This window comes from Anarhichas minor, unplaced genomic scaffold (assembly GCF_050575085.1).
Source record: "Anarhichas minor isolate MPS153535 unplaced genomic scaffold, ASM5057508v1 ptg000006l, whole genome shotgun sequence".
Classification (NCBI taxonomy): domain Eukaryota; kingdom Metazoa; phylum Chordata; class Actinopteri; order Perciformes; family Anarhichadidae; genus Anarhichas; species Anarhichas minor.
In genome coordinates, this window is record NW_027466452.1 from 5,388,842 (window position 1) to 5,413,433 (window position 24,592).

At 43.3% G+C, this 24,592-nt stretch overlaps 1 protein-coding gene across 1 annotated transcript in view; it reads left to right on the forward strand.

Annotated features, from left to right (window-relative positions):
* Positions 1-24,592, forward strand: part of LOC142934157 (sickle tail protein-like) — a 74,296-nt gene that overhangs the window by 45,112 nt on the left and 4,592 nt on the right. The window contains exons 6-23 of the mRNA XM_076078589.1: positions 3,865-4,150; positions 4,462-4,741; positions 5,599-5,910; positions 6,497-6,601; positions 6,820-6,851; positions 6,946-7,115; positions 8,560-8,735; positions 13,460-13,596; positions 14,248-14,395; positions 14,484-14,538; positions 14,602-14,724; positions 14,862-14,966; positions 15,256-15,550; positions 16,128-16,229; positions 16,467-16,686; positions 16,786-16,870; positions 17,288-17,488; positions 22,989-24,537. Of these exons, the coding sequence (XP_075934704.1) occupies positions 3,865-4,150; positions 4,462-4,741; positions 5,599-5,910; positions 6,497-6,601; positions 6,820-6,851; positions 6,946-7,115; positions 8,560-8,735; positions 13,460-13,596; positions 14,248-14,395; positions 14,484-14,538; positions 14,602-14,724; positions 14,862-14,966; positions 15,256-15,550; positions 16,128-16,229; positions 16,467-16,686; positions 16,786-16,870; positions 17,288-17,488; positions 22,989-24,537 (4,381 nt within the window). The remainder of the gene's footprint in view (positions 1-3,864; positions 4,151-4,461; positions 4,742-5,598; positions 5,911-6,496; positions 6,602-6,819; positions 6,852-6,945; positions 7,116-8,559; positions 8,736-13,459; positions 13,597-14,247; positions 14,396-14,483; positions 14,539-14,601; positions 14,725-14,861; positions 14,967-15,255; positions 15,551-16,127; positions 16,230-16,466; positions 16,687-16,785; positions 16,871-17,287; positions 17,489-22,988; positions 24,538-24,592) is intronic.

Genomic DNA, 24,592 nt, shown 5'->3' on the forward strand with positions numbered 1-24,592 from the left:
TGCAAAACAGTAACACGAACTGGCACTAAAAGTAGCCGAGCTATCAAACAAACTGCAGTAACAATTCTCGGCAAACTCCAAACTCTCGTTAGCCCGTGTGCTAAGGCTAACGAGCTAACAGGCTAACACGCAGCAGTATACCATCTGACTCTGGTCTGGTGTGTATGACAGCTGGCAGAGTCCAGTATTCAGGTTTATGGTACCGGGAGCTTTTGTTAGTGTTGGGGAGTGTATGGCTGTGGCTATGTTTGGCAAGTGTGTGTGTGTGTGTGTGTAACTTTGCATCTGTTAGTTGACCGATTGTTGAAGATGGATTTGACTGATGGAAACATCCTGATATGTGATTATCTGCTATTCACTAATTAAATGTGTGCATGACCCCAGTTGTATCAACAAACTGCATATTTTATGATGTGATATTACACAGTCAGGCTCCATCATACTACATTAAACTTCACCGATGAGCTCGAACACATATTCAAATGTCAATTTGATCTTAAACTTCTTCTCTTTTGTGGATTTTCCAGAGTAGAGCTGCAGAGCATACAGCATGTTAAGCTTGATTTAAATGGGACGGAGTGAATGCCATCTAAGATCGGGCTCTATTATTCTGAGTTGCATGTGTGTCGTGATGTTGCTATGTGTAGCACGGAGAGAAGAAATGCTTGTTAACTTGATCAATGGTGGGAACCCGAGAGAAGGACAGACACAGTGATACTGTTGGAGGCCAAACTTCAGAAAGACCTTCCAGAGATTGATTCAGTGTAGTGTAGTACAGTCCGTACTGTGAATGTAACGGCACAAAATAAATGGTTTTACTCATTAATTAAAGACAAAAAACTGAAACATCACATTGACACAAGTATTCGTATGTAAAACCACAGCTGGATTCTTCTCTGCAGACCCTCTACAGCTCTGTCAGGTTGGATGGAGACTGTCTTTCAGTTCTCTCCAGATGTTTGACTGCGTTCAAATCCGGTCTCTGGCTGGGCCACTCAAGGCCATTCACCGTTGTCTCTTGACTGTGTGCTGTGGGTCATTGTCCTGTTGGAAGGTGAACCCAGTGTGAGCTTTTGAGGCTTGCTAAATACTCGCCCGCGATGCGAATTTGCAACAGTTGCAAACACTTGTTCAATGACAATATATTTGTGCCAGCTCGTTCTTCATAAAATAATGATAGATTAAAGCTAAGCTTTGTTTGTGTGTCAAAGCTGACCGCTGCCAGCATCGTCAAAGCCACCTGCACACGTACAAGCTACTGCTGTGGTGCTGATGGGAACCACAGCGCTGATGTTGGGGATGAAGGTGCTGATGATGTGGACAGCAGAGCGCTGAGTGCCATCAGGAGTCTTTGAGGGGACAGAACTTCAGCTTCACGATACCTTCTGCCAGTGTTTCTCCTCACCTGGCCAGTTGGTAGTTTTTCGTTGTTTTGTTTTCAGATGTGAGGCTCCAAGAACAGAAGATGATTTACAGAAATGTATGATTTTTTAATATTGAGCTATTGAAATGAAATAGAATTAATTGAAGTGAAATACAATACTCTCAGCCCAGTTACTCTCAACTTAACACCCAAAGTGCCTCACAAAGCAAGAGAAAAAATGAACGAGTAAATAAAAGACAACAATACAATAGAATATTGCAACAGTAACAATTACAACAATTAACAATGAAATAATTAAAAGTCACTAAAATAGATGGAGATAGTATGAAAGCCAATGATTGCGGCTTACAAAGTAAGTCAATAAATGACAAGGCACCTTAAGTAAAAGCCAGGCTAAAGAAATAAGTCTTAAGGTCCACAGGTGATGATTGATTATACGCTTACATACTTTTACTTCAGTAAAATATATTATATATACTTAATATTTTTGATTGCGACCACGTGACGTTGGTTTGCAGTTTGCTGTGGTGATCTCTGTAACCTGACTGCAAAGTCTCAAATATATTGGTGTTTTTACAGAAAGTATTAACCTTTTTCTAAAATCTTACATATTATACAGCCTAGTCTGATTAATATTCTTTCTAATTGCACTTCGTGTTTGAGAAAAATCACGGGACATGTAGAAGTGGGATTTATCATCACTGTCAATGCTTGTAAAAAAGAACCTCAGATTGTTTTTGTTAAGATGAGTGAGCCTGTCTGGCATTTCCCCGTGCCTCATTCTATCCTGAGAGGTGGTGACAGAGAGTATTATAGTGCATCTGGAGTTTACTTTTCCTTCATCTTCTCCACAATATCTTTTAAGCTTGACATTTTTGGCATCTTTCGACTTTTTCGAGATTTCCAAATAAGAGTTGTTTGAGTTTCAGTAACAGTAACGGCAGAACAGGAGTACGATGAGGATACTCGTGCTCATTGTTTCTGATGAAATGGTTGATAGAGCTCCGTGATGGCAGAACCTGATATGTAAAACAGGCTTAGTGGGACCACACTAAGCCTGTTTTGAAAGAAATGCAACAAGTTTAGGCCTGTTTACTGGTACAATGGGCACGTTGATAGAGAGTGGCTGTAGAACAACTTATCACAAATTACCTTCTGCTGTACATTAATGATACGCAAACTAACATTTGCCCTTATACAACTAGGTAATGGCCTGGGAAGACATTACGTTAACGAAAACAAGCAGTTGTGAGGTTTCCACATCAGCAGCATATGAACTGGCTGTTCCTGGATCAGCCTGCCAGTCACAGTCTGCCAGTTTGTTTGTCAGAGCTGTTTGAAGTCAATCTGATCTCACACATGTTGATTCACTGTCTTCATCAGGGCATTTCGATGCTTGGAGGGCTTCCCACAGTGCGTGCACAACTTTCACACACACACACACCTGCATGCCTACACACACACCTGCATGCCTACACAGGGCTTCTCTGTAAAAGCAGTTTTTCCTGCACTGGGTTTGTTTTGGTCTCTGGGAGCATGTCTGTTGACGTGCCTGTAGTTTCCTCATCTCATGTACACCTAGCAGACGTCACATTAAAACAAGCTTTCCCTCAGTTGGCACAAATTTACATGTACCAATCCAAATACTGTTGCTTATTTTTCATTCTCTATCTACAGGTTGAGATTAAGTCTTCTGAGGCTGTTCTTTTGAGAGGGTGAACATGAACAATACGTGCATGAAATGTGCATTCCTGGCTACTTTTTCTAATCTTTGTATCAGATAAACAAACACTCCCTTCCCTGCTGCTGCTTAAGACGAGGTACAAACGGGAAGTTGGCCGACTGTAAAACCAAACCAAAATGAAACACTTTGTAAAGCTGAGGGAAGCTCATCGCAATGACTTGACACATTACACAAAGTCATTTGATCCATGGTTCATGTGGAAGATTGATTGTTGCAGCTTTGAAATGGAATTTAAAGTAGTTCCAATTCCTCCTGAGAAGAACAACAGCATCAGCTTCAGCCGATGCCCCAACACGTCATGTGTTTAGGTTGAAGTGACAAAGCCCTCTGGGAGCTGTTGCTCTATGATGGGAGCAAAGGAGGACGTCAGATGACGTCATCACAGAGCAACAGAGTCCAGAGAGGTCGGGATGGATGGGTCAACAAGACATCAGGCTTTCACACAGCAGACCTACAGACTCATGCTTTTTTTTTTAACCATAACCACGTGGTTATTATTGTTTCCATGACAATAAAAGCCCCTTAACCTTAACACATTGGAACACAAACCATGAGCTTTCTCTAATCCTAAACAAGTTGTTTTTGAGAGGATTCAGGAGGTTATACAGTCCAGCACTTTTGTCTGTGGACATTTTCTTGGGTTGGTGAATTTTGTTGAGAGGAAATTAACTCTTCAATAAGTATATTCATTCACTTGTCTGAGCAATGATATTGACACTGTGGTTGGTCCTTGCAGATCTCCAAAGAGGTGTTGTACAGCAGTCACAGTCCGGTCCACATGGCGTCGTCCGGCCGCAGCACCCTGCACAGCCTGCAGGGCTCCATGTCCCCACCCATGGTCCGCTCCATGCCCTCGTCCCCCTCCAGGATGGCGTACGGTGGGGGGAGCACAGGGGGCAGGACGGGGATGGTGGATCCGGGCAGCGCCACATTACCACGGGAACACCTGTCAGGGGTGGGCCGATCCAGCTCCCTCTGCACCAGCAGCAGCTCTATACTGGAGAGGAGAGACGTGAGGCCTGGTGAGAAACCTGCAGGGAGAACCTGTTTGATTCATAGGCAGTGCGTCTCCATGCTCATCTGATGAGACATGTAGACATGTAGACATGTAGCCTGAGATAAACAACACTTAATAAACATGAACACATGTTAAAAACGTTCACATGCACAACTAGACACTGATCCAGGAGGCTTATTTTATCGGCCCTACACATAACTACAGATTGTAACATTACATGTTAACAGTATATATTTACATTTAGAACTATGACATCATAGTCTGATCCAGTGAACGTCGGATGTTTGTGTGTGTGTGTGTGTGTGTGTGTGTCAGATGATGATGCCGGCAGCAGTAAGAGCATGGCCCTGGTGGTGCGTGGTGAAGGAGGACCACATTACCCAGACTCCTACTGCTCCTCCCTGAAGGACAGAGGAGGAGGAGGTCGCCTGAGCATGGCCTCCTCCCAGTGTAGCGCTCCTCCGTCTCTCGCTGCAGACATGGTGGACGCTGGGGTCACAGGGATCCCAGGGGGGCTGCAGCAGTACCGGGCCTCCGTTAAACCTCTGATGGGCTACGGAGAGAGCCTGGAGCAGCAGACACGCTTCCTCCACAGGTACACACACACTGGTTTAAAACCCAATGCAGACACATACACTTCTGTCTTTGGAGACACAAACATGGAAACCTGCTGAAGTTGGACTCGGGGAGTGTTTGAAGGTGACTGCTTCTGTCACTTCCACTTTGTGTGCAGCAGGAGGTGACAGCAGAGATCAGGAAGTGAGAGGTTGACAGAGGTCATACACCAGCTTCAGCCTGCTACCGTAGCAACTGCAGCAGACAGTAACTACCTGTCTCTGCTAGGTCTGCAGATCCACAAGGGTTTGCCTAATATTGCCTTTTCCTCTTTCAGAGCTGGAAAACATGGATGAAACCAATATCATGTTATCAATAGGAACACGTTTTCTGCATTGCACGGTTATCTAATCAAACAATACTCTTCACACAGAGTTTCCAGTTGTTGCGCTAGCCAATGTTAGAGCAGCTGGTGTATCTGTTTACAGAGCAGTCAAACAAACTCAGTCCGTGATAATTACAACTGTTATCTCATTCCATGCTGCGCACACAGTGTTCCACACAACAGCAGGATGCAGTCAGAGCGGTGGGAGGTGTGCTGCTCTTTTTCTAACAGCTCACTGGTCCGCTGCTCCCTGACAGATTTACAGATTATTGCTGTCAGCTCTAACCTCAGTGACAAATACGTTGTGTTTGCTGCAACTGCTTCACAATAAAAGCCTGTTGAAGTGATTTAATGTGTGTCATCAGTAAGATAATCCAGCTCTGGTAGGAGTATAGGAGAGTGAACAGGGAGGAAGATCTGATCAGTAATTGGTTGGAATACAATAATATCTTTTTTTACCAGTGGGGACCCGGCACACTGTCCATGTAACCAGCTGTTTTTCCACCATCCAGGCAGAAAAGCAGGAAGTATGGAGACAGCCAGCTTCCTCCAATGGGAACCAAAACGCCGCCCCCTTCCCCTCACAGAGTCAATGAAGTCCGGATGACAGAGGGACAGATCGTCGGAGGGGTGGGCCTGGTGTCTCCGGAGAGGATGTCCCCTATTCGCCGGTCCCTGCGGCGGGACAGTAACGGAGCCACAGTGGAGATCGTGAACAGAAGCAGAGGAAGTGGCTCCTCTACCTCGTCTGTCTTTATGGACAGCCCGCTGGGACAACCTGAGAGACTGTTTCAGGGTCATGTGACTGTCGGCAACGTCCAGAGGTGAGCTGAGATCCCCTTCATTACTTCAAAGTGAGCACTTAACGAGGTGTGTATTCAGTACCATTCCACTGAGTCCTCCTGCAGGATATCTTCACACCTCGAGAATTCTAACGCTATCACAAACTTAGCTTCTTTATCCCAATTCACTTTTGACTCTCAAACAACAAGTGCTTTAAGGATACCATGTGCGGTTTTGACCACTGGTCGTGCTATGGAGTACAAGTTGGTGACCAAATTGTTTGTTTTTTGTTAGACCTCAAGGATACACTTCAAATGCAGCGGGCAAGAGCAGAATGAAATCCGCTGATTCAAATCAACAGTGTTGGTTTTGGTTGGTAGAATGTGGTCCCTGTTGTTATTACAAAAGATCTGTCCGTGATAAAGACACATAATTATTATATCGGTCCTAAAGTACAAGATCTGTAAACGACTTGAGAGAAATACCACGCAGTGATGAGATCCATCTCATACATTAGCATTGCATACAGTGGAATTAAAGAGCTGAATATGAAACACGTCGTATGATTTACAAAGCTACCTCATGTTTAAATGTGATGGATACAGTACATGTGTTTGTATTTTGCAGTGAGAGGATGAAAGCCATGGAGGAGCAGATAGCCAGTCTAGCTGGTCTGGTGCACAATGCTCTGTCTATGGGCCCAGATGTTCCAGGAGTCAAGGACGCTGTCAGGTCTGTTCCATCTGCCTTCATCCCTTTAAGCCAACAGCAGCACATCCAATAAGTTCTTTAGATGCAACCACGAAATAATTCTTAATAATGGTTATAGAATAGACCTGTACTGGACAAGTCTTCAGGTACTAAGATGAAATGAGTTCTGTACACTGTACTAGTGGCTAGACCAAGGATGGTTATGTTCACTATGTAACTCTGTCTGTGTGTCTTTTCAGTGACAATACTGAACACAAACTCAACAGAGCTGGTGAGATATCCTCTTATTATAACAGATGGTGACATTACCTGCCACCAACTACATACTTATGCTCTGAATATGATGACCTTTCTTTCACCTTCAGGAGTGTCATCTGAGCCTCAGGTCCCAGCTGCTGTGATTGACAGTTTCAGCCCCGCCCCTCTGGCGCTCCCGGCCCCTCCCTCTGACAGCGGGCTACAGCAGAGCTTGGTGTTAGCAAAGAGAGATGTGTGTGATCTGCGGCTGCAACTCAACCACCTCAAACACTTACAGGTACTGACCCCGTACACTGACTGGTTAGAATCAAGGCAGCATCAATCATCAATCATAACCATATTCTCTCTTTAAATATATCTATGATCAAATTACATCATTACATCTTTATATACAGTCCATGTTTGAAAACAGAAAATCACAGTTATGGAAAGTTAAAGTTCCTACTCTACTTGCTTTTCCCAAAGCATCCAGCTCCAACTACTTCCTTCAGAGTAGCTGTGAATCATGACATCACACCCCCTTTTTACAGCATCACATAACTCATTCAAACCAAACAGTTAAACAAACAGCAGTGTGATAAGAATGAAAAAAATGTATTTCATGTGTACTCAGATGTTTCAGTTTGGCCCACGTCCCATCTGCTACCATGGAGGGGTAGTATTTATGACCAGTACTGCAGCCAGCCACCAGAGGCCATGGGATGTTCAGGCTCTGTGTGTACACAGTGAAAGGGAAGTTAGAGAGTCTGTAGCTTCAGTCATGTGACACATTTCTGAGTGAAACACAAAATGTAAGGGAGATTTAGATAAAATCTTTAAGATGTGATTGGATCGCTCAAAGTGGGCGTGGCTTTATGAATGCAGCACAATTACAGAGCTGTAGAGAGATGATGAGCTGTAGCTGTTAACCTGCACCTGAAAAGTACTACATTAGACCTTAACAATACTCTTTAGAAATGTGAATACCCACACATCTCTCACTCACATGTTGCTCTGCTAGGACGGGGTTAGCTTGTCAGCTCAAATCGCATGCTTTATACAACCGACCTTTACTACAAGATGAGTCATCAAAAATACTGTTATGTAAAGAGGAGTTTTGTAAAAACAAACACACTTGTATTGACACATATTTATAGCATGTAACAAGAAATACATGAACAATCCGAACGGACGCAGGATTGGTACCGTTATGTGTTTTTTCTCTTTTACACACAGTACACTACACATACAGTAACATACTCTCTACAGTAGCTAGTCAACATAGTGTCTTTTATGGTATCAGCATAATATTAGTTCTACGGTTGCTGAGTACGGCTTTTGGACCAGTTACACACTGATCTGATCATAAAGTCTGATTTCTTTTACTATATTTTTCTCAAGGATAATGTATTGCTAAGATGTAACACAGGATTGTACAAGGAAATGCAGAAAACACAACAGTAGTTCCTGGTATCAGGTGTACATCGTGTTGATCACAGGTACATTTCAGCCTTGCAGTATATGTTAGGTCCTGGGCCATCACAACCATCCTCTGTGGACAGTGATATCCACACCAGATCTATTGGCAATGGCGTCAGTAGTTGTTGAAATATCTTGCACCAAAGTGTTGGAGGGACAGACTGACCGACACACACTGCCGTCCCTCAGGCCTCGCCACTAGCGAAGCAAAAAAAAGCTTCTGTTGTTGAATCCTAACTCCTGAGTTGTTCCCTGTGTCCTAGCTGTCAAACCAGGAGAGCGTGACCTCAATGCTGCGGATGGCAGGTCAGGAGCTGGTGGTGCTGATGTACGATCGGCTGGCTCAGTCTGAGGAGGCAGTGTACAGACGGAGAGCTGGGATGGAGGAGGAGAGGATCCACTACCTGGCTACAGAGGAGAGAATACTCACACAGCTCCGGTGAGACTTTGAATTTCCTCCTGAGTATTTAGCTTTGAAGACAGGATTATGTAACCCTTGAAAGAAGATGAAGTACAGTCCTCTCAAATAAAAGGTTGATTTCCTTAGCAATGAAACACAGCCTCGCTGCTACAGACTTGGTCTGGTATCATAAGCTACTGGGCTAATGTTAGCAACCTTTCGATATATTTTGGTGTTTTATTGACATTACTTGGTCAGTTCACTGACTTTATCACTTCATTTGTGCCACTGCAACACTACATCTTAGCATTGACCATTCAAAAGTAATCAGCACATGTGGACACATTGACCACTGTCCCACACAAGTTACATACGATTGTTTTAACAGATTAAAGAACCCTCCATTACCAGGCACCTCGTTCCTCACCTGCCTTCTCCTCCGCCACCCTCCTTCTAAACTAACCCCCTGACCCCAATACCTCTAACATTTACTGGGATTAAAAAACTGAAGCATTCCTTCATTGAGATGTGACTGTTGAATTTCCAACAGACAAAAGGCCGAGTAGAGGAACACTGGATCAAGGCCATCCTACCACTACTACCGTCGCTCAGCACGAAAACAATGACAACGGAAAGTCAATTAAAATCATTTATTTTGTGGTGGACTCAAATGAAACGCATATACGTGACTCTGCATGGTCAGACGTAGTGAGGTAGTGTTAGCTATGGAGAAAGACCACCTATGGTGGGTGGTAGGGGAGCTGGATGTGTCCGACAAACACGGGACCTTCAACCAATAGACCGGTGTTCAACACAATGTGTCCTAAAGTGTTGTCGTGAAGTGAAGCTTTTGTGATGGTTAACTAAGTGGTTTTATATTAGTGGAGTGGAAAGTAACAAAATGTAAATACTCAAGTACTAAAAGTTTCCTACTTAAGTACAGTACTTAGTAAATGTACTTAGTTACATTCCACCATTGTTAGTTTTTTCCAAGGTGGCATAGTGCATTAAAAAGCATCACAATAGAGGTAATTTGTCATATATGTTTCCTAGGGGGACAATGCCCCGGGAAGGACCCCACCCACAGAGACCCCCCCCCCCCCACCCGCCCACACAAAAGATCCCAATCTCACCCCTGCCTACCTCACAAAATGTACACTTTCTATTTGTGCCGATGATATCTGAAGTGGTGATTTAGCCTTTTCACCATTTACACACTCGCTCTGACATCATGTCCCTTCTGATGTCACTGCAGCTGAACATTATTGGTGACATACGAGACACAGCACGGCAACATCTTTAGGCAGAGAGAGAATGTGATGAAACATATTGTTAAAAATAGAGCCGGGGGATGGGAAGTGATTTGATTGGGTAGGACATGGGTTTCCAGAGACATCACAACTCATTCTCGTGTTGGATACACACTGACTGCACAGCAGACGACTCAGTCCAAACAGAAGCCTGGCATTTATCAAGCACCATGAGTAGGAGTTCCTTCGCCGGCATATCAGGGCCATTGTAGACAAAAACTGAAACTAATTTGCAAGGTTATGAAATCATACGTTTATGATGATAGACTCAGAAAAATACCTGATAACCCGAAACAGGATCTGACATTTCGTTGCCCCTAAACTAGTGTTTATGTTATTATGGTGAGGACGGCATTTCCTATTATTTTCAATTAATACGGGTAAATATGATTACTGTATGATCTCGTTTTTTTGGCGCTGCTAACGTAGCTTTACGCTAACTATAAATTCTAACCGTGGTGCTTGTGCAGTGAGTAAAATGTCTTAACTTGATGTTTCTTTCATTTCATTATGCATCTACAAAGCTAAACATGTAGTGTACTTGTTAACATTACTTTTATTTATGTCATCTTACGATCATATTCCCGTAGTTTAAATTATGAAAGCTCTAATGTGACATCTTCAATGGTTGCAGCATGTTCCATTCCTTAAGGAAACTTTTGAATAGGGAGCTGTGTGCTAGCACTCACTGTGGTAATATCAGTATATTCATATCCTTCAGACCTCCATCTACTGACCACACGGATAAATGATTTAACAGACGTTTGAACTCTGTAAGAGGTATCCTGAACGCTCCTGGAGACTTTCCGTCACATTCACTTTTGAACACTTTTCAATCAGTTCATTATGAGGTTGAAATTATGACATATTTTCAAACCAGTAGCAGTGTTGGGATACTGTGAGAGGCTCTAGTATGAGCAGAAACTGAGTAGAGTGGCCACATCCAACCATGAAAGTGAAGTTGACTTTAACTAGCTCAGTGTATGTGCTTCCTCACATTATCCTGCAGAGAAGGCTGCGTGTCTGTTCCTTCTTTATGTACGACAATCTCAAAAAAGTTCATATCCAGTGGCGTTTTTAGCTGGAAAAAATGCACAGCAACATTTATTTTGCCCAGATGCAAAACCAAAAAATGACACAATATTGATTTGACATAATGTTTCACGTTTCCCAACACAGGTGGTAATCCAAATGGGCACATGCATGTACCTCTTTGGGTCATTTGGGGCAAAAAACGCTTGCATGGCCTACTGTTACAGTAAAAATCTTCTTCGTGAAAGCTGAAGACATGACGAGACGCTAGAAAGGTGCACTCAGTAGAGTACAGATCTCCTCCAGGTGTGTCTGCAGCAACCACTGCTGTAATGTTTGACTGAATGAACACAACCAACAACCGGCTAACCTCCTTCTAGACACCAAGTGGATCAAACATGTTTTCCACTCGTACATCTCTCACACAACAGAAACACTCTCACTGTGATCTATGCAGATGTCCACCGGCTCTGTGCAGGTGAGCGTCTTATCGCCGACTCACGGGCACAACTGCGTCTTGAAGAAATAATTTAGGCTAGAGCCTATCTTTTTGACAATGCACATGTAAATGTGACGTTGATGCCCATTAATAAGGCGCTGCATAACTGTGTCTCTGGCTGCAGAGCAGCAGCTGAGTGGTGGTGATGCTCTCAACCGTGTGTGTTCTTCTTTTAGCTGTTAGTGTTGGAAACTGTTGTGTTGGAAATCGCATATTAACATACTAACTCACTAAGCATGGTGTAAAATGGAGTTTGTAGTGTGTTCACACTGCATATAATGTTGATTTTGTGTCTGCAAAAATACCTGGATGTAAACTACATTAGCAAAAATTAGCAAGTAGAGTATGAGACGTGAGCTTACTGCAAATACTCAATTGCCCCACAATGCACTGTGTCTAGGTTCCTTGAGACCGCCCATCAGTCATGCTAGATTTTGAGGCAGGATGACAGCTTTTAATACATCTCTTTATTACGTTTTAATAGGTTTTAGGAAAGAAAGTGAACATCATTATTAATGATAATAATAATCTTCCCCCATAATTGGACCTGTGTCTGTTTGCTGCCTTATAATAGCAGTGTAGTAATATGAAGGTCGATTAAATTACAAGAACACGTTTTCTGGGAGTATAAGTGCAGGAGAATTGTATTCTGTCTACTAATTAATGATGCATTGGTACAGTACAGCGTATACATTACTCTTACAGTGATGTAAAATCCACAACCCACAAGTATTCAGATGAACTAACAAAGTACCGACAAAAAAATACCAAAACAGTAAAAGTCCTGCGTTCTACTTTTTTTTTTTTACAGTAAAACAGAAGTATTGGCAACAGAAGTTGTACTTGAAGAAACTGAAACAAAATCAAAACACACGCCCATTACTGTTTATATTATTGGAGCATTATCACTAAAGCATGAACATGTCAACAAGCGTCTTCATGTTGCAGCTAATCGATGTGGGACTAACTGTTACGCCTCTTGTCACGAGCTGGCTCTGAAGCCCTGACACTGGTCAGGGAGACGCAGACAGTTGGCCAAAAGTAAAGAGTTTATTCGACATAACGAGCCGTCCTCGTTCCTCCACGGGGTGATAGGAGAGCACCGCTGGTTGCCAGGAAGGCGGCGCTTTATAGTGGGAGCGCACCGGGCCCAGGTGCGCTCCACTTAGGGCGATCACCACCTCTGGTACCTGCTGGCTTAAAGGATCATAAACAAGTAACCTAGATAGGGAACCGTCACAACTCTATATATCTTTAGGTAGTTCTACTCTAACCACTAAAGCTCTGAAACAATTGAGCGAAGTAAAAAGTACAATGTTGAAGGATAAAGTAGCATCAAATTGAAATACTCAATTAAAGCACAAGTACCACACACATCTTCTTTAATTGACTTACTTCTCTATCTTTTCTTATTGAATTATATACACCTGCAGACACATGTGGAGGTTTCATTATCTGGATAGGTTCAGGAGGAACAAGTATGTATGCTAACTCTAAACCAGATCAGTGTTGCAGTGCACCGACCAGACTGCAGCGCAGCATCACAAGCATCCCTGCTCAGTTCGCCAACATCTGGAGGTTACATGAATATTACCACTAAAATAAAGCTAATCAATCGCATGGAATATGTAACCAGTCTAAAAAGGTATCTGTGCACTGTTTCAACCTCAAGCAAACCTCAAAAAGATGTTTCAGAAATAATGAAATGCAGGTTGAAATGTTATGAACATGAAAAGTGTTCACTGTCTAGAGGATACAAGACTCTTAAAATATAATATATCACATCATCACATAATATCAATATCTTCATTTGAGGACCACCAACAGAACTATTGAAGTCTCTGCTGCCATCTTGTGTCTACTGTAGGTTATTACATTGCTGATTTTTCTACCTGACTGTTTGCATGTCTTTTTCACCTCAGTGGATTGGAGGGCTACGTGGACCGTTTGCAGCGTAGCTCCGCCTCCAGTCCCGACCAGCTGTCAATCACTCTGAGAGAGGTGGAGGAGGGAGCAGTCAACCTACGGAGGGTCGGAGAAGCTCTGGCCATCCTTAAAGGTTGGTTTGAGTTGTTTCAAGACGACACTGAATCACACAGTGTGTCTCTGTTGGCTGATTAGGATCTATAAGAGGATGCATATTTTTATGTTTTGCCAGTATTGTACGAACTGGACGGTATCTTTCTGCTAAATGAAGAACAATCAGATGATCTTAAATCTTTTCTTGAGAGGAAAATGTGTTTGCTGTACTTCCTACAGTATTTGGCAAAAGTTTTAACATACAAACTCGTAAAATAGCAGCTCACCTCTGCATGCTGTAGATTGACCTGGTGATGTCAGGCTAGCAGCAGCCTCTCACCAGCTTTAAATGAACTAATTGGTCTGTTTATCCCTGAATTATGTCCAAAAATATAAATAAGATGATGATTAATGAATTTAAAAAAGAAAAGAAAAACTTGAATCAGGGGAAATCAGATTTAGACAGCTTGAGCGTATGGCTTGATGCCTGTGGTTGTTGTAGCTATTTTTAGATGAATTTATTTTATTTTCTGATTTATTACAATCAGAAAAAGATTTACAGGAACCTGGAACATCATTTGTATCTATTTATTTCCTAAAGAGCTTGTGCTGTTCAGGATTCCTTGTCAAATTGTTGTGTATGGTGACATGTAGAATTACACAGAGTCTCCTCTGTCTGTTTGTCTTCCAGGTGAGTATCCAGAGCTGCAGGTGAAGATGCGCTCAGTGCTGAGGCTGGAGGTGGAGGCGGTGCGTTTCCTGAAGGAGGAGCCTCATAAGATGGACTCCATGCTGAAGAGGGTCAAAGCACTGACTGAAGCCCTCAGCTGTCTCCGCAGGTGCTCATTAACTTCACTCAGGGGTAAAACAACTACGTTTAGCAGGAAAATAATCCTGATGCGTCTTTGTCCTCCCTGTTATCGACAGGTGTGTGTCGGAGTCAATCGTCCCTGCCAGATCAGCCCAGGTGGAGCCTCTGAAGGTCCTGGAAACAGATCAGAGGCCCCTGAAGACCCAGAGCCCCCAAAGCTCCCCCAAACCCCAGCCTCGATCCTCGGTCAGACCTCCTCTGCCCGCGCCCTCTCTCTCCAGGAGTCAGGCTGAGGTCAGCCACCCCAGCCCCCCACTGACAGCCACCCACGGACGAGACTCGCCCACCGTGGCCAAGGTACTGCACTGACTGATTAGTCCATTTGCTGAATGATTACAAAAATGACAGAATGTGAGCCTTTGTACATAAACAGGTGTTCTGGTTAGGAAGCCGTCTGTAGTGTAGAATGTGAGACATGTTGTTGTGTTGTGAAGGTGAGCCCTCGCAGCAGAGAGGGCAGCCCTGCTCTGCCGAGGAGACGGGGCCCTCTGACGTCCCTAACACAGGAGAGCCACGCTGACCACACCACAGTGAAACAGGTCAGTGTCACTCCAATGTGACACCTTCAATGGTTGGAACATGTTCCATTCCTGAAGGGGACTTTTAAATAAGGAGCTGTGTGCTAGCACTCACTGTGAGGTGAAGAATTTGCAGGTCAAGATGTTTGAGTTGTCCATATTATTTCAGTATCAGTTGAACGAGATGTTTTTCTCACCTGCAAATCATCGTAGGAGTGATACTGATCTCCTACAGCTTCAGTCCCCTTCACAGTTTTAAAGAAACCACAGCTATCATCAACCTGTGTGACTGTGTGTGTGTCCTCCTCAGACTACAGAGAGACACACTCCAGAGGGCAGTCTGGGTGTAGAAACCAGCAGTATGAACCAGACCAGCACCAGCCAGGCCAACCAGCCAGCCAGCTTTGTCTCCAGTCAGCTTCCATCCCCCAACACCAACACAGACTTCGACCAGGTCCTCCAGGAATCCCAGGCCAGCCTGATGAAGACCATCACTCGTCTGAATGTGTTAGACACCACAGAGGGTTGCTCTGATTCTGCCTCGAGACAACAGTCCACTGCATCAAAGTCAGAGCGGGACACGACTCTGGACCTGACCCTGCAAGGTTGACCTGTAGTATCTCATTCACTGAAAACACATTGGGCCTTATGTAACAACATGTTCTTATTTTTATCCAAAATCGTATCTGTGAGGTTTGCTTGTACAAGTGTTCGTAGTCTGATTTTCCATCCAATTACTAACCCTTACGAGTTTTAATGCCAAAATATCTCAACACTAAAAGAGCTCAAACTTGTACAACAGGTCTGGACCACTCGTGAAATGATTTTGTACTTCACTGAACATGTTGAATACATGAGGCCCAATGCTCCTAAATCACCAGAATGCTGTGAGTTTAGATCTAAAAGTAGCTTACTGTATGTTTGCTCTTTTTCTCCATACACTCTCAACATGTCATCATTTCATTACAGCTGCAGTGCATTACAGTTCATAAGGAAGCCACATGCAGTAGGGTCCTGTCAAAACCATTACGTTTAAAACTGTACCCAATGGCCCCGCCCATAGTATTATTACACATAGCAGATTCCCATAATACTATATAGCTACATGGGACGGGTGTTATACAAGTATCTTTTAGATATAACCTAAACACAAAGGTCTGTGTGTCTGTGTGTGTGCTACAGCCTCAGTGGAGCAACGGGCACGTCTGTCTGATTCCCAGGAAGACACAACTCCCCGGCTGAGTGATGAGGTGGATTCCACCCACTTACAACCCTCAGATACAGGTATGGTACCAGTTTGAACAAAGAAAGTAAAGCACAGCCATATGCAGTTAGAAAGTCCACAACAAGTTTAGAGAGTCCTGCTCCAATATCTATATGATTGAACAAAATACCGAAATGACCAAATATCTTGACTTGGTTTAGTCTTCATATGACCATTGATTGCACACGTAATTATTCCACTACAAATCTAAGTTACTAAACTTCAGCACTCTGATGTTTGGATGTGTTTTGCTCCAGCAGCAGCCTCACAGCTTCCTGCAGCCCCTGTGGATCCTCCTCCCTCAGCTGCTCCCTCAGCTTCTCCATCAGCTGCTCCTCCCTCAACTTCTCCCAGCACAGAACGCATTAGCCGGCCACGGGTGGAGAAACCCCGCCGCACCAGTGTGGATAAGGAGATGAAGCAGAGTCCAGACAGGGCCGGCAAGTCTCCTCCTCCTCCTCCTCCTCCTCCACGAAGGTCAGTTCTGCCCTGAGGCTCACCTGCAGACCGGGCTTTCTAAAGGGTAAAAACTAGATACCACCTCTTATGCATCATTATTGTTTATTGCCTTTCCAGGTTCCATGCTGTCAATTCAGGTCTAACCACAGGAAGGTCAGGAGAGGTGGTTTTCACCACCAGGAAAGAGCCGCTTGGATCCCAGGTGTGTGTGTGGTACTAGCATCGTGATATTTTAAACAATACCCAGCACTATCTAGCCTATGGCCCACTGATCAAAGTATTACAGTATTTGTATGTTTGCGGTATTACAAACTGGTAGTCTGTGGTGACATTCTGGGAAACACTGCTGTATGACAGTTTATCTCCATTACATACACACAAAGAATGGAACCACGGATACAATTTTGAAGACTTGAAGCTCATTTACCAACGAAAAGACTTCAACCTGCTAACTCTATTTAGAAAGTCTAAATCAACCACGACTGAAATCTTAATGATCATTTTAAACAATGAATTAGCAAATATTAATAGAGAATAGAAAAAAAACTATAGAAATATGTACAATATATCTGTTTCATTTACTCTATCCTGTGTTTCTGCTTCGGGAATCTGTTCCAAGGACGAGGGTGAGAAGGAGAAAGAGCAGCCGCTGGTTCCTCAGCCCAAACCCTCGAGACAGCCACCAGAGGTCAAACCCAAACCCCAGATGTGTTCTCCTGCACATCTGGCTGGTTCCACCTCCACCCACTCCACAGCCTCAGCACACAGGGGCGGGGTGGAAGAAGAGGAGGAGGACAACAAATTCATGAAAGAGCTGCAGGTATGTGAACACAATTGCTGTTTCTTAAAACTTAAGCAGATCAAGTACTCAACCAGGGACAGTACACCAGATCTGGGACTGTGTTCAACTCTGAGAGCCAAACTTTTGGATATATATCTATATATATATATTCACCCATCAGATTTTATCAATTCTACAGCATTAATTAAAGGCGTTTAGCATCCATTGCATCCTTGTGCCTCTGACCCCACCCATGCCTCCGTAACCTTAACCCTCACCATGGACCCTCTGCCCCTTTCACCCAGGTGTTTCACAAATGCACTTTGAGGGATGAAGGGAGCAGAGGCGTGGTTGAACGATCAGCCTCTGAGCTCCAGAGCAGTGAGATGGAGTCTAAGGTAAAAAGAAAAGGAAAAACAGTCTAACAGCACTAATTATTAACAACAGACCTTTTAACTCAAACCAACTTTGCTCCCCGAAGTTGTAAGTGCATATTAAAAACGTCGGCTGGCTTTTAATAGGACTTACTGTAAATTCTGTAAAGTCACATCACTGTGTTCTGGCAAAAGCACATCTGTGTACAGGACAGTGTTCTGCCAGAAAAAGATCGTTTTAATCCACAATAAGTTAAACATCTGAGTTTGTGTTCTAATGCTAACGATCTATAACCAAACTAAACCTGTTGTTTCTTAAGATAGATACATTTACAACTCATTGTTGTTGTTTTTTTCATCTCTCACATTCAAGGTTCAAGGTTAACCATCAAAGTATGACTTTTACAGAATGAGTTGAGGTTGAAATTGTCCACTAGAGCCGATAATAAATCATCCAACAGTGTGCTTACACTTACACTTAGATTCTCACCGGACTAAAATGGGTTTGCTCACCTGATTTGTGGTTGCAGTGAATTTGTTCCTGCTTCTAACTCTAACATTTCTGGATTAACATCAATGAGGCCGTTGTAACTAATTTCCTTTTTGTTCCTCTGTCTCTCTCTGTCTATCTTTTATATCACTTATAATAACACTGCATTCACCAACGCTGAGATCTGGAGACACAGTGATATAGAAGAAAAAATAAGTCTGATGGGTTAACAAACATTCAGACAGGTGGGACATAAACTAAGCCTCATTGCGCAGGAAAACTGTGCACACGGGGCCAAAATGAACTCACAGAGAGGCCCCTATTACAACCACCCATACACACACACTGTCCCATCCTCTCTAACAGGACAATACCCTGCCCCATGTTTGTGATAAGTTGGATATGCACCTGTACACATCATACCAACAGATATAACAGCAAATAAAACAAATGCAGGAGCCAGACTTTTAACAGTTGGTCAAGTCAAGTCAGTTTTATTTATATTGCCTGTTATCACAATCTCGCCTTCTGTCCTTTGACCCTCGATTCAGAAAAGGAAATGAAATAAAGCTCAGGAAGAGCAACAGAGGAGGGATCCTCTCTGGAGTCTGAGCCACGCAAGCTCCTCCACCATGTAACCTGTGAAGAAGGCAGGCTACACAAACACCAAGCAAAAATAATACAAATGAGTAATAAATAATACGAATAAGAAATATCCTGGAACAAAATATACTACGGGTCACATTTACAGCTGGTGTGTACACTTATAATAAGAGCGTCTATAATAGATCCACCTTGACACACCAACACATGAACAAGCAAACCTTTCTGATTAACTTCCTATTCTGCTGACATAACATGGAGAAGTGACGAAGGTGAACTGGTGCTACCTTTCTGTAACCTCCATGCCTCTCTTTTTTGGAAAGCATAGTTGTCAGATTATCTCTTCCATCACTGTCCTAAGCATCTTTCCGCCTGCCAGTGTCTCTTGTATTGTCGCTGCGGGATCTTTGGTCACATGGACCGTTGACACTCTATAACTGCCTTTTATGAATTAATTAATAAACGTCTGCTCCCCACCCTGCTTTGTCTTCTCAAGTCTTTCATTTTCTTTTAACTGGGATCGATCACAATAGGCCTGAGCACACACACACGTACACAAACAATACAATACAATACAGCACATACATAAGCCTCCCCTACATAGGTAATAGGTAGGATACAACAATGCGTACATGCACACACAGGCACAGCTGCTTTCATTGTCTGACAGTCAGGATCAAAACATAATGATTTTAATTTGAAGCTCAGCAGCTTGGTAACGACTGCTGGTCATCAAATTTCATACAGAAATAGAAAAATATGTGAATTATAACGACTGAGTTCAGCAGCATTAAAACAGAGTGACCGTGAAAACAGGGAATGGAGGTGGACCAGACCTCCTCCCTCCACACCTCACTGAAAAAATAGTTTTGCTGTGTATGTGTGACGTCAGAAACAAATTAAATGCATAAATTACCAATAGATAAAAGGCCTTTATATACATTTAACATGTGCATTTCACGCGTCAGAGACTCAAGCTGCTCCGGCACAGATAGACCCGACGTGTACCGATAGAAAGGCGAGAACATGCCAGGTAGTTGGCATTGTAAGCAACTACCTGGCATTGTAAACTGTGTGTGTATACACACGAGAAATAATCGATCTAACACTATCGTTTATTGTTGATGGTCAGATTTTACAGTATGCCTTTTACATCGACTCCATGTCATTTCTGACACGTATAAAGTCCATAGCATAATGCCAGCTAGTGCGCTTTCTTTAGGCAACTCACCATCACAATCCAGTTCAGCGTCCACAGATGTTCTCTTTATGCGTCGTCTTCAGTCTGATGGCTTTTGATTTGATGGCTATGCTGACCTGGCTTTTTTTAATGGTTCAGCCACTAAAATAAAGGCTTTTTAATATTTCCTTCCTTGTTGTTACTTGTTCTAAAACTTTGGAGGGCCTGGGTTACATTTTTTGATCTACGGTTGATAACACAGAGCAACCAGTTGTCCCTCTCTCTCCTGCTGACCTCTTGACTCCCCTAGTGGCAGCTCTACTTGCAGTGACTACTGTAGAGCTGGTAGAATTTAGAACAACAATGATTCTACAGTCATTAAACTATTAAATGCTAGCTTGAAATGTATACACTGCGGTAGTATAATAAGCTTACACAATAAATCCCATAATACGAAGAAAAAAACTGGGTCATCTAGCAAAAAAGTTGAAGGAGGCTCAACCTTTGCTGCAACCCAGCGCAACGTCATCCAGGCAAAACGCTGCAGTGACCAATCACATACATGCACAGGATTACCTCGGTAGATCACTTCTGTACGTGTTTGTACTGTTTACCTCACAGTCGTGAATACTAGAAACGAGCAGTTGCCTCTGTGATAACTTTCCAGAGTTGTAAAATGCTGACTGAGTATTGTGAACTGGCATCTGTTAAGCCCTCAGACTGATGTGTAACTCCCACTGGACTTGTCGGATTGTATTTCATTGTCTCGTTGGAACCTGCAACAACACAACCCCCTGCTTTTGTTTTGATGCGGGGCTGTTTCATCTGAACAAAACATATCAGGGAAAAGCCAGCGATGTGTGGGTATTTGTCTTTTACAGCATTTGAAGGGTGTGCATGTGCCTCTTTGAGATTGTCCAATAATTCAAGTTATCCTTTATATAAAACTGTGATGTAAAGTCTTTATTTTGATTTGTACATTTACAGTGGGTACGGAAAGTATTCAGACCCCTTTACATTTTTCACTCTTTGTTTCATTGCAGCAATTTGCTAAAATCAAAAAAAGTTCATTTTATTTCTCATTAATGTACACTCAGCACCCCATCTTGACAGAAAAAAACAGAAATGTAGAAATCTTTGCAAATTTATTAAAAAAGAAAAACTGAAATATCACATGGTCATAAGTATTCAGACCCTTTGCTCAGTATTGAGTAGAAGCACCCTTTTGAGCTAGTACAGCCATGAGTCTTCTTGGGAATGATGCAACAAGTTTTTCACACCTGGATTTGGGGATCCTCTGCCATTCTTCCTTGCAGATCCTCTCCAGTTCCGTCAGGTTGGATGGTGAACGTTGGTGGACAGCCATTTTCAAGTCTCTCCAGAGATGCTCAATTGGGTTTAGGTTGGGTTTGTCTTGTTGGAAGGTGAACCTTCGGCCCAGTCTGAGGTCCAGAGCACTCTGGCTTCCAGGATATCTCTGTACTTGGCTGCATTCATCTTTCCTTCAATTGCAACCAGTCGTCCTGTCCCTGCAGCTGAAAAACACCCCCATAGCATGATGCTGCCACCACCATGTTTCACTGTTGGGATTGTATTGGGCAGGTGATGAGCAGTGCCTGGTTTTCTCCACACATACCGCTTAGAATTAACGCCAAAAAGTTCAATCTTGGTCTCATCAGACCAGAGAATCTTATGTCTCATAGTCTGGGAGTCCTTCATGTGTTTTTTGGCAAACTCTATGCGGGCTTTCATATGTCTTGCACTGAGGAGAGGCTTCCGTCGGGCCACTCTGCCATAAAGCCCCGACTGGTGGAGGGCTGCAGTGATAGTTGACTTTGTGGAACTTTCTCCCATCTCCCTACTGCATCTCTGGAGCTCAGCCACAGTGATCTTTGGGTTCTTCTTTACCTCTCTCACCAAGGCTCTTCTTCCACGATTGCTCAGTTTGGCTGGACGGCCAGGTCTAGGAAGAGTTCTGGTCGTCCCAAACTTCTTCCATTTAAGGATTATGGAGGCCACTGTGCTCTTAGGAACCTTGAGTGCTGCAGAAATTCTTTTGTAACCTTGGCCAGATCTGTGCCTTGCCACAATTCTGTCTCTGAGCTCCTTGGGCAGTTCCTTCGACCTCATGATTCTCATTTGCTCTGACATGCACTGTGAGCTGTAAGGTCTTATATAGACAGGTGTGTGCCTTTCCTAATCAAGTCCAATCAGTTTAATTAAACACAGCTGGACTCCAATGAAGGAGTAGAACCATCTCAAGGAGGATCAGAAGAAATGGACAGCATGTGAGTTAAATATGAGTGTCACAGCAAAGGGTCTGAATACTTATGACCATGTGATATTTCAGTTTTTCTTTTTTAATAAATTTGCAAAAAATTCTACATTTCTGTTTTTTCTGTGAAGATGGGGTGCTGAGTGTACATTATTTTTTTATTATACTATATTGATCCCTTTAAGGGGGAAATTTGTTTCTGCATTTGACCCATCCCTGTATATAGGGAGCAGTGGGCTGCCAATGACAGGCACCCGGGGGTTCAGTGTATTGCTCAGGTACACTTCGACACGTAACACATCCCAGTCGAGGATCGAACCGTTGACCTTCTGGTTCCCAGACAACCCTCTTAACCCAGTGAGCCACAGTCGCCCCAATGTGAAATAAAATGAACTTTTTTGATTTTAGCAAATCGCTGCAATGAAACAAAGAGTGAAAAATTTAAAGGGGTCTGAATACTTTCTGTACCCACTGTATTACAGTTTGTACATTTAAGAGTATCTTGTAGGTATTGGACATGTCTTTTTAGTAATACTGGGATATAAGACTAAATTTAGGATTCAATATTCTTAATTTCCAAATTATGATGTGTTTAATCTTGCCTTTTCTAATTATAGGTGACTACAGAACTGTCAAATATGAATTATTTGCCAGGTGGAAATAAGCAATGGAAAGGAGAAGTGAGGACATCTCCAACGTCACAGGTGTCCAATCTGAAGCCTTCTGAGTTAGCAACATCAGACCACCAGTCAGCTCCTCAGACGGGAATTACAGATGGCTGCCCTAATAAACTCATAACAGCAGCCGGACTGGAGGAACACATTGAAGTGAGGAGAGGCAATGTAAATTCTGATAAGAAGGACGCAGAGGATGATGTGGTGAAACAGGTGCCTTCCTTAAACTGTGCAACAGTAGAGAAGGTGGAGGTACCCCCACCTGCAGCTTTACAAGACGCTCAGACTGTACAGAAGAGTGAGGAGATGCCAACAACAAGCCAAAGGAAAGCAGAGAAGATGGAGGTACATACAGCTCCAACCGTTCAAAAAGAAAATGATCTTTCTGTGAAAAGTCCTGATCAGATTAACAAGGAGGTCGTTGGACAGGTGTGCTCCCCAACCTCAGCAGAAAAGAAAGTCAAGTTTACAACAATTGTTACTCTACAAAAAGAAGCTACCGACATCGCAAGTCCTGACCGGACAAATGAAAAAGTTGTTAACGAGGTACCAGCTGAGAAGAAGTCAAATTTGATGGTAGTATTAACTTTACAAAAAGAAAACACCCCAGAGGACAGAGGGATAGAGTCCCTGAGCTCAGATCAGTGTGTAGCTTCTTGCCCCGTGAAACCTTCACCCGTCTTGACTTACAGCCACAGCAGCAAGCAGCAGAACCAGGAGGCGGCAGCGCAGGTATCCAGGGACCAATCACAATACACAGAAGAAGGAGGTAGCCTGAGCCCCGATCTTTTTGACGATGAAGGACCTCCTCCTCCACCACCTCCAATTGGTAGAATCTCCAAGACCATGAGTCCAAGAGTCAGGACACAGTCTAGAGGGGAAGATCTCGCTGAAACGAGTGACTCGGACACTCAGACTGTAGCTGGGGTCGACAGCACTGGTGAACCCACTTATCGGGCACATGACAACCAAGGTTTCCAGGACAGTGATGACTCTGATATGAAACCTATTATTGTTTTCTTGAATGAGCCTATGGACATTCAGTCAGCCTACAAGCGCCTGTCGACCATCTTGGAAAGCGAGGAAGATCTTGACAGGATTCTCTCTCCAGCAAATATCGTGGAGGAAGAGGAGACAAAGCAGTACGAAGAGAAACAGAACGTGGGAAGAATTAGCATTACTGAAATAAATACAGACTTCGACCTTAAAGGCATCACGGGGAATGGTCAGGATTCTCTACATATGCACAATCAAAGACCTTCAGCAGATAATGTCTCAATTCCCGAAAACCAAGACCAACCAGACTCGCTTAGACAGCCAGAGACCAAAAGGAAATTCAAATTCAAATTCCCCAAAAACAAACTGGCTGCAATTAGCCAGGCCATTCGTATAGGGACGGTCAAAACAGGAAAGAAGACTCTCAAGGTTGTTGTCTATGAGGAAGAGGAGGAGAATGCATCGTACAGCAGGCCAGTGAAGGAGACCAAGAAGCCAACAAAAGAATCCAAGAGGTTTGACACCAACAGTACCAAACAATTCAACCTGGG